The sequence below is a fragment of the Vanellus vanellus genome, assembly GCF_965231255.1.
Source record: "Vanellus vanellus genome assembly, chromosome: 3".
Taxonomy (NCBI): domain Eukaryota; kingdom Metazoa; phylum Chordata; class Aves; order Charadriiformes; family Charadriidae; genus Vanellus; species Vanellus vanellus.
Window position 1 is genome coordinate 61449831 of NC_138907.1, and position 10645 is coordinate 61460475.

At 46.9% G+C, this 10645-nt stretch overlaps 1 protein-coding gene across 1 annotated transcript; it reads left to right on the forward strand.

Moving 5' to 3' along the window:
- Positions 1-1588: 1588 nt before the first annotated feature.
- On the forward strand, positions 1589-9493 carry TAGAP (T cell activation RhoGTPase activating protein). The gene is made up of 10 exons (XM_082480796.1): positions 1589-1662; positions 2099-2183; positions 2293-2346; positions 2929-2995; positions 4468-4640; positions 5421-5582; positions 6040-6149; positions 6853-7048; positions 7636-7753; positions 7959-9493. The coding sequence occupies exons 2-10, from the start codon at positions 2157-2159 to the stop codon at positions 9128-9130; spliced, it is 2079 nt and encodes a 692-aa protein (XP_082336922.1). The 5' UTR covers positions 1589-1662; positions 2099-2156; the 3' UTR covers positions 9131-9493.
- The last annotated feature ends 1152 nt before the right edge of the window (positions 9494-10645 follow it).

Consider the following 10645-nt stretch of genomic DNA (forward strand, 5'->3'; position numbering starts at 1 on the left):
TCAGGAGAACGTGATGCACGATGACAGCATTTCTGCAAGAATGTGCATCGGCCCATGGAATTTAGTAGGGAAATGACAGATATCATGAGACTGCTAATTAACAAGAAATCAGTTTCAACAGTGAGTAAAAGATCAGTGGTAAATGCACAGGGCTGCAGAGTAATTGATTGAGATTCCTGTAAGTTTCAGCCCTAAACAAGTCTACAGACCGGTGTCTCTATGGCACATGGAAACAATGGGCCTTGGGAGGACTTGAAAGGTCACCTACAGCATCTCCCTCCGCAAAAGCAGGGCAGCTCTCCTTTTGCCCTCCTGGATACACCTCTGTCTAACCAAAAGTGAATTTTGCACCATGGATTGCTGTAGAGTCGAGCTGAGACTGCCTGTCTCTTTCGCGTGACAGCCCAGGGTCAATACTACACGGGCCAGGTCTGATGTGGCTTTCAGGGTGAATTCAGCAGCGGATGTAGCCATAACATGCATCTGCAAAGGGCTGTGCTATGACACAGCCTCGTCCCCTGCACACATGAAATGGAGCATCCACTGGGGGGAAGCAGCAGAGACCACAGTTTTGCAAGCGTGTTTTCCACCTAAATCCACCGCTGAAATATTCCCAACCCTTTGACTCTCAGCCTTAGCCCCTCTTCCCCACTAGATCAAAAGACTGGTACGCGGGATACTGGGTTGTAATTTGCCTCCGTCGATGAATCAGTAGAACTAATATCATACATTTAACATCAAACATTGTTGATTTTCATAATGGCCTGGTAGAGAGAATACTGTTGTCCTTATGTTTCTGATGTGCCCAAGTTGGGGGGGAGTCAGCAACAGACCCTGAAGAGGTACAGAGAGAGCAGAGGTAGATTTTTCCTGGATTTTTTGGTCTCTTCAGTTGAATTAAACTTTATTACTTGGACACATAATTCTTACTAAGATGTATTTTAATCAAGATTTTTTTATTATATATTGTCATACATTATGAAATTATTACATAACACCAGTTCTTCTATAAAAGTCCAGTGCTTAGATTTTCAAGAACTGGTTGGCACCGGCAAAGTGTATGTCTACATCTGCTTGCAAACAGTAAACTGTTGCCATTAGTTTTTAAAAAAATATACAAAAACATTTCTCTGAATCTTGGCTACTCCACTCTCCCATCTTTTAACTATTCTTAGTGTAACTTGAGCTGGTGGTGCGTCTTTAAACTGCAAAATCTAAGGTCTCTGAGCAGTCAAAGGACAGACTGTACCCACTGCCCTTTAAGGGTAAGGAGAAGCTGCCCACACCGCAGCCCCCTCTGCACATCCCACCCTATGCTGGTGATGCTAGATGGAACCTTTACCTGGCAAGTGTCTCATCTTTTCCATCCATAACAGCTACAAGGGCTTTTTTTTTTTTCTCTAAGGAAAAAAAAGTAGCTCCTCTAAAAGGAAAGAGGAAGCCAGAAATTTCATAGCGTCTCAGTGCTGCCCCATGATGCTTCTTCCTGTCTGTGAATTTCCACCTGCCCCTTCTGCGTATATAAGGCAGCACACGTGGGGTAGAACTGTTTAGTTGCCTGCCTCCGTTCAGAGGATTAGTAGCAGTGGGGAGTGATGCTGTTTCTCCTTTCCTCTGCAGTTCACGGGAGGTGAAGGAGCTCTGGCTGGACTCACTCCTTGGGTAAGTACTGCCTGGGATAAATCTGTAGCATCGCGGTTGCAGTCGGTGGAGTACTCCAGATGCAGTTGTAGAGAGATATACAAAAATAGAGACGGGGGAGAGCTGTGCCCACTGCTAAGTGTAGTTCGTGGGCAGAGCTGGCTGACTTGCTTAGCCTTGTGTTTGCAGATTAACAATTATACGTACCTGTCACTGCTTGCTCATTTTTTGCATGGATTAAAAATTGAAAGCTGCTTTTTTTTCTGTTTTAATCAAGAGGCAGATAGGGCAGTAGGGCTGAGTGTCTTCCAGAGAAGGGCTTTATGATTGACTGGTGTGGAATATCTTGCTGGTTCAGGATCATACTTAAACGCTAGACTGGCTTGCAGGGGAGAAAGACAAGAAGGGTGCAGTTTTACAAAGCTCTTTCTTTGTCTGTTCCCTGTTCAATAAACAGGCAAACAAAAGGACCGAAGGAAACCAGAGTGTCCAGAGCTCCCCCGATCAAACTCCTAATGAAAGTATTAAGCAGCTGTAATACTGTGAGTGTCTTTGTTGTTTCAGCTCTGTCAACAGAGTGATTTTGAAAAGCTCTGATTTCTAAACCATAGCATTCAATTACTCACATAGTGTCTTTGTTTTCTTGCCTAGTCAAAGACACTAAATGCTGGGAACATGGAGAGTCTGATTGAGTGCCAGTCGGAGGTAAGCAGCCGCTAGATTTCCCCCAGTCCTTGTGGAGAGATATCTTAGCAAAGTGGGGGTGGCCCCTGTAAGAGCTGCCGGCTGCCTACCTTTACCCGCGAGCGGGCAGAGCCCTTTGAAGGCAATTCCATGCAGCGCTGTGCAGAAGGAGCTGGGCGTCGTTGTGAGCAGCCAGCGTGTTCCCTGGGCTCCGGGGGAGCTTTGCTCAGGAATCTGGCAGGCTCTGAAGCCATCAAGACTCCACGGAGGAGTTTGGGAGGGAATCTCTGGTGCCAGGGGAGGACACAGAAGAGCAGGCTGTGTCCAGCTGTGGTTTCTCTGGATCGAAAGAGCAGCCTGAAAGAGCACAAGGGTTGTGACTTGCCGGGCAGGTCTGGGGTGGCTGGCTGCAGGGTTTACCACAAACCCCTCTATTGGGCAGTGAGGTGGTGTCACTCCTGGACTGAGGCACCTCTTCAGCAGGTGTTGGGATTGCTCTGGTTATTCCCCAGAGCCTCACAAAGATTTCTGAGGAGCTGCAGCGACTCGCTGGTGGCCCTCACTACTGATGGCGGCTCTGTAACCCTAACACGCTTCTTGCAGGCTGATGCCAAGAAATGCCCCTCGCTGGAGCCAGCAGATACTGAAGATGGACTTTGCCACTCAACTGGTGAGTTTTAAAGACAATCTGAGGAACTGCCTTCTTACATAACGCTTGCAAGCTGGTGCTTCTGCAAAACCACCCGAAACTGCCTGCTTCACCTCCCTGAGAGTAATGCACAGCCCTCACCCGCAGCCCCATCCAGGAGATGGCTTAACCCCTGGAGTGCCACTCACTTGAAAATGACCTCCTTCCCTTATGCTCAGTGGCAGAGGTGACAGTGCTGAGTGCTAGAGGTCTTGTATCCATATTCCCTGGTCCTCAGAACCATGTTTCATTGTGTTCCCTGGCAGCGATGGGAAGTAAACATGCTCCTTTCTCACTCGAGCATCACCACTGAGGTGTGGCACTGCAAGCGAGTACCGCTACCAGCGGTTGCACGCCAGAGTAAATAAACCCTCTTGGCAGCAGCAACAGCACTTATTTTCTCTCACCATGCAAAACCTCGGCACCTGTAAACAACCCGGAGGAGGCCATTAGCTGGCAGGGTCAGATTTGGGGCAGGTCATTTTTCAGGAGTATCAGAAGAAAACATTTTACATGACACCATAATATTAGGTGACTTTCTTATAGCTTTTAACCCCTCCCTACCAAGGACTTGTAAGCCACAAATACAGGTCCCGAGAACTTCTCATCTGCATAAGGCAATGTTATTTTGGCATAGAAGGCAAGTCCTTTATAGGAAATTTGCAGAAGGCAACTCCTTTAGAAAGCTTTCTAGCTAAAGGATCCTTCTCTTGCTGTTTGCGAAAGGGGAAAAAAGCCACACCTCTTCCCAATACAACCATCATCTCCAAATTCCTAGCATGCCCTCCTCTTTAAGATGCAGATGCAAAACCCATGCTAAGAGATTTCTGACCCTGAAGCCAATGAGGCCCTACTGTGATGCTCCCATCCGCTGGAGCAAGTACCACCTTCCACTGGCTGGCAGGGGGCAAGCACTAGCTCTAGCAGGACCACTACCATTAGAGCTGGCTCTGAAGCTGGCAGAGCTGGAGCTGTGTGTTTTCATTTCAGCCTGTGAAAGAGGCTGAAAAGCAGGAGCCCCTAGTTCCACTCTTGCCCTAAGGCTGGGGCACAGTCAGACCACGTAGTGAAAATTGTTGTCGTTGCCAGCTGCCCAAGTGACATATCTGCCCTAGATAGTTATCACAGAAACCGCTACAATATCAAAAATCTCTATAAATGCTGTTATTTCTGTGCCTTGTATGTTCCCACTCTCTAAGAAGAAACAGTGACTAGAATGTAAAAAAAAAACCCACCCAAAACAGGAAAGGTGGTGTCCTTAGAGGGATGGTCACAGTTTTACAGTTCAGGCGGTTGTTTCCTTAGTAACCACTTAGTTGTCTTTCAGTTTCTCCCCATTTAGCTTGAGTTATTTCAACATACATCTGCACTTAGTTGAAAGGCCACATAGCGCTCTCTGGTTTTTTGTTTTTGGTTTTTTTTTAATTGATTTTTTGGTTTCCTTTTGCTTGCAGCAGATGGCACAAAGAAAAGAAAGAAGGTGATATCACAGTCATTTACTCTGAGGCGAAGCTCTACCAACGGGAATTCCCCAGGGCAGCTAGACTCGGGTGCCAAAATCGCTCTGTTTGGCCAGCCTCTGGCAATTATCTGTGGGGAAGATGACACACTGCCCCAACCGGTCCAGGTAAGCAAGCCTGGTGATACAGTTATCATACCTCTGGCTTCCAGCGTGAGGCACGATCCCTGGTACTTGTGCTGCAGCACCAAGGAGATAAGTGATTTTGGTGTCTCCCCTCCACATACACTTCTGATAAGCTCAGGGCCCATCCCAGATGTAGAAAGGGTCAGGTCTGCGGGTTTTGTCCACTGGAAGTAACTTTGAGTGGCGACAACCCAGGACCAGGAATAGGAGGGAGAAGATCTGCTCCTTAGTATAAACATCTGTGATTCTACAGAGATGATATAAATGAATCTTGCAGCAGCATAAACTTCCAAGGATTTCTGTATTTCCCAGAAAAAAGTATTCAGCTACGGACTACTAACAATAAATACCTAAACACTAGTTTCTGGATAAAAATGGTCTTGTGACAGTTCTCCCACTGAGTTGGCTTTTCCAACAGACAGGGTTTTGTCTCTTCTAAGCAATATTTGCCTGCCTTGGGAGGGAGGGGATTTGAACCAAGACTTAAGCCATCCCTTGTTTCTTTCTGGAAGGAAGCAGGGATGACTCCACTGAAGTTAGGGGAATTCACCAGTCCAAAAAGAGGGTGGTTTGGGGGAAAAGAAAATCAGGTTATTGCCCATGTAATCTGCTTGGAGAAAGAACTAGATACTGACCTAATTAGAACACAGCATACCTCCAGACAATTTTTCTTCTGTTTCTAAAGAAGTATTCACTTGCTGAAGTGTCTTCCTTCACCCAAGTAACTGTTCTCCCATTCCTGTCTATTTTTTTTCCCTGCAGGATCTCCTAGCTATATTGTATATGAAAGGACCTTCCACTGAAGGGATATTCAGAAAAGCTGCCAATGAGAAAGCACGAAAAGAGTTGAAGGAGGACCTAAACAAAGGCGGGAATATTGATTTGAAAAGCAAATCTGTGCACCTGCTGGCAGTGGTCTTGAAGGTGAGCTCTTCCGATGTTGGGAGGACATTACTAATGTGCATGGGCCTCCTTCAGTGCCCAGAGCTGACCTGGGTGGGACTCCAAGCTAAAGCCAGAGCAAAGTCAGACTAAATCTTTCAGGCTTAGGAAAGTCTGGCATTTTCCTTTTCCACCTGATTTTCAGTCCTACGTGTTGTGCTGCTGATTCCCTGCATGTCCACAGGAAACTCACTTCATCCTCCTCCTCAGCATCCTCCCAGGGAGGAACACTGAGATTTATGGGTGAACAAAAAGCAGATAAGAGCTGGGTCTGTTACTACAACAATCCCAGTATATTTGGCATGTACTTGTTGACCTCACTGCTCTGACGGTGCTGATGGTCAGGTAGCTCAAGCCAGCCTGCCTCCTACTGAGCCCATGGTCCCCGTGTGCTCAGGGTTAGTGTCCAAAGCCTCATCTAAATGTCTTGGCCTTGCAGGATTTCCTCCGAAATATTCCCTCCAAACTCCTGTCAGCCGATCTCTATGAGAAGTGGATGCAAGCTCTGGAGAAGCCAAGCATGCAGGAAAAAATTCAAGAATTGAAAGAGTAAGTTTTGCAACCAGGAAGTTTTGCAACCAGCCCCAATGTGATGAAGTGGCTGGTAGTGGCCAGCGATGTCTCCCAAAACTGAGAGTCTCATTTAAAAGCCTGTCATTTACATCAGCTTGCTGTTGCTCCATGGGGGTTGGCTTAGAGGGCTCTTGCAGCAGCACTTCCTGAAGTTATTTGAGATTGCCCTACGAAACGAGTAGCGTAGGAAGAGGAGAGAGGCCGCAGTGCCTCATCTAATGTAGTCACTATGCTGTGGGGCAGGCACTGACAGGGAACCTTCACACCTGCTGGCAGTGAAGTCGGGCACGTGGAGACCACGGCCATGCTTTGCTCTTTGGAAAGAGCAGATGTGGAGGCTGACGGGGAGTGCTTTGAAAGCTGCACAGCACAACCGCAGGCTTTCACGTGCCTTCGGGAAGCCTCCAGTGACATCTCCTGGTGCCATCTCATCTACTACATGGACTGCTGTAACGGTTGCCTTTCTGTCAAGACCTTGTAATTCAAGATCTTATAATTAACCACACACTCAGCTGCCGTTGGGGATTTCTGAATGATACTTCTGCTGAGCAGTGAAAAAGCACACGCGTGCCTCTCTCTGGAGGAAGCGTCATCTGTCTGAGCTGAATTGAGACTTGCTCAAATAAAGAAGTAGTGGCTGCTGCACCATAAATTAACGTCACACTTTCTGTTCATGCAGGGTGGCTGACAAACTGCCTAGACCAAACCTCGTCTTGCTCAAGCACTTGCTGTCTCTGCTCCACCACATCAGCCAAAATGCTGAGACCAACAGGATGGACTCTGGCAACCTGGCCATCTGCGTTGGCCCAAATATGCTGAGCCCAGAGATGGACAACACACTCCCCCTGGAAGTGCAGAAGGAGATGAATGACAAGGTGAGTTGAATCCACCAATCAGCCACCCGCTTTGGGGCAGAGCCATCCGTAGGGATCCCACCACCATTGCAAAAGCACCCCTGGACATCAGGGTGCCCCTCAGCTCAGGTGCCTGTAATGTGATGGGCAAGGCTGCCCCTCGTCTTGCCTCCTCTGAGCAAAAGGAGCAGTTGCCCTGAAGTCCCCTACGTCGTACCACAGCTCCTGAATACTTTGCACACAGAGAGCAAGGGGTACCTGGTGGGCATTGCCACCCAGGGGCCCTCTGGACAGCAGGGCTGAAGCTGTGGCTGATGGTGTTTTGTTTGTATCGGTGCAGATCAATTTGTCTGCAGCATCAGGCCTCATCCTCCTCCAGAGTATACTCACCCTCTGACTTTACATTAGGATGTTTTGCCGAGAAAAGTTGGACCAGAAGATGCTTGAGGTCCCTTCCAACCTGGTGTTCTATGATTCTATGATTCTATGATTTTGGCAGAAGCCACCCTGCTCTGTGCTGCCCTTCATACAGAGACAGCAGGCAGAAGCAGAAAATACTGTTTAATATGTTTTCAGCCCTTTTGACTGAAACTGTTTTCTGTGTGCAGGTGACAGTGTTGGTGGAGTTCCTCATAAACAACTGCTCAGAAATATTTGGGGAAGACGTTGCCTTGTCTGTCTGTGTCTCAGCTGAGGAGTCACCGGAGCACACAGACAGCTCCACAGGTATGAGAATGGCCCGGGGATGTCACAGACTGGGGCTGCTGGGCCAAATTCTTGAATTTGATATGGGAATACATCTGTGGAAACACAGAAAGTTGCAGAGGGTTCAAGACACTGTTGCAGTGCTCTTCTACAGGAACTCTTTCCATATAGTTCCCTTTCATCCTCAGACGGTCAGTGAAAACTAATAGGTGCTTTCTCCCCACAGAACACCTATGTGCTGCTCATCAGAATGACTCTGCCTATGACAGCCCAGATCCTGAAGCTGAAGGCAGCCCTTGTGCCTCTCAGATAGAGCAGCCCAAAGGGAGGAGCACTAGTGTGAGCAGAAGATATCCAACACGCATCTCTGCCCCTTCACTAACTAATTTCAGAAATGACATCAGCACGATGGACAGGAGGTACTCAGAGCCAGACCTGTCCTTCCAAAACCGCCTTGAAAGCAGGATAAGGAAACAGAAGCTAAACAAAAGTGAGGACAATTTTCCGGTTCAGCAGAAACAGCTAGGGTTGGAGGCACTGGAGAAACGGCTTGCAATCTTACCTTCGCGATTATCAACTGACTCTCTACCCAAAACATCCTCCAGTTGCTCTCTGGAGAGTTCTGATGGCTCGGTCTTCACCAGCTCCCCAGTAGTTTCGCCCTCTAGTCCCAAAAAAAACTTTTTAAATAGGCCACAGTCCTTTTCCACCACTGAAGACTGCAGTATGTCTAGCAGAGAGATCAAAAGGCATTCCATGTCATTCTCTTTTGCAAACCGCAGGAAAACACTAATAAAAACCCAGAGCTGGGGGCCTGGAAAAAACATGGGGTTTCAGAGAGACAGTTTCACAAAGAAAGAAGATCATTTCTCCTGCAGAGTTGTCCGGGAGAACAGCCCTGATGATGAGAAACCATTGCCTGTGGCATATCAGCAAAAGCCCCGTTTCAGGTCAGCTGATGAAGTGTTCAGAGAGGTAGACCAGAGGAATCCTGGAAGACCACCCTCTTATGAAGAGGCTACTAAAACCTGCCTGGCCACTAAAGTTGCCTCCCACAATCTCACAGTTCAAACTATGAGATTAAAGGTGTCAAACCAGGATGCTCTACCGCCTCATCCATGCAGCAGCTGTGCACAGGATACAGCATATATGGCTCTAAGGGATCTACCCAGTGGCAGAGTTTCTACAGTGAAGGATTCTGATGTGGAAACTGAAACCCTCAGTGTCACTGTGGGAATAAACTCCCGTGTGAGTTTACCCGTGACCCCGGGAGTCTACCGATTGAGAACCATGTCTGAATCCTGTCAAAAGAACAAACTTGAGTATGTGGCTCGAAGGTGCAGCCAGCCAGTTTTTGAGGCAGACCAGATCCAGTATGCTAAGGAATCCTATGTTTAAAAAGCCTATTCCTCCTCTTCAAACTGTAAAAAGTAAATACTGTAAAAATAGATATCTTGCTCATCCTTTGTAAGATTTTAGTTTCAAGAGACCAAGAAAAAGCTAGCTCTGCACGAATTTTTCCTTGAAGCTCTCCTGAAGTGTCTGTCAGCTTGACATGTCACATTCTTTCACCACAAGAGATGGTCATGGGGAAGACCTGTGTATTATTATGTAAAAATGCAAGTGAATATGCTGTACATAACCTGTTGTGTGGGAAAACTAGTTAGTAGTTGATAAACAGTGTTGTATTTGTATCCCTGAAAGGACAATTAAAAGGTTGGCAGGTCCAAAACCTGTCCCACCTTCCTTTTCTTTTCTGTATGGTCACAGACTCCATGCCATTTGTCACGTGTGTGTGCCAGGCTGATACAATGCTTTGCTGATTTTCTGCATTAAGAAATGGGCTGGCAGTTACCCCAACCGAGGAAGAGCTGTGCTGTTATTAAGGCTACTTCAGCACTTTTTCATAAACCCTCTGTACCTGCTGCCATCCCCTCTTCCTGCTTGCTGGTCATAAGAATGATCTGACCACTAACCAGCATTAGTGTTGTATACCAAGCCTGAGTTTAGAGCCACTGAAGGGCCAAGGTCATTTGGGGTATGTATCAAGTAAACCTCGTGGCCTGAGGTGCTTTTAGTCAAAATGAACTGGACAGGCTAAGCAGAAAGAAAGAGTATCTTCATGTTTGCTTTTATGAGGCGAAAAAAACTCCAAACAACACAAATCCTGTAAGAAAACATTCTGGATTCCAGGTTTAAATAGTTAAAGCTGCAGCTCATTAAAAAAAAAAAATAAAAAAAGAGAAAAAACAAAATACCAGGCGGTGTCCTTCTAACCTTGTAAAAATGACTGGAAGTGCAATGTGTTTTTACATGTAGGAACTTGTTTTGGTCAGCACTTACCTCCCGTTTTATGGCTCAGCATAGCCTTGAACCAGGAGCGGGGAGACTTGTTTTTCTCCTGTGTAACTTCACTACAATAAAACATTTTTCTGCATGAATGCTAAACTGTCCATTGGCTGTCCTTAAAACAACCAGGCATTACATGTACTGTATCTACTTTTATACTATTCTACAGGTACCGCAGGTCTGCTTGAATGATGTGGCATATCTGAGTAGCAGGAAGGAAAGTAACTGACCAGCAGTATCACTACTATTGTTGTAAGAGGCTGCAGGCTAGATTTTGGGAGCAAATCCCTCTCTGTCAAGTAAACAAGTTACACTGACATGTAACAGCAGTTATCAGAGAGCTGGAGGGGGAGCTGCAAAGAGGTGATGCCGCTCCAAAAGCGGAGCAGATTAGGAAATAGCATACCAGCATCTCAGGTATGTTTTCCAGGTGTAGGTGCTCACAGGACACAGAGAAAGGGGAAGGAGAATACCTGGCCTGACAGGAGAAATTACATAAGAAGGACCATACTGGTAGGCTGCAACTGGAAAAAATGCGACCTCACTCAGCCTCCTAAGCAGTGG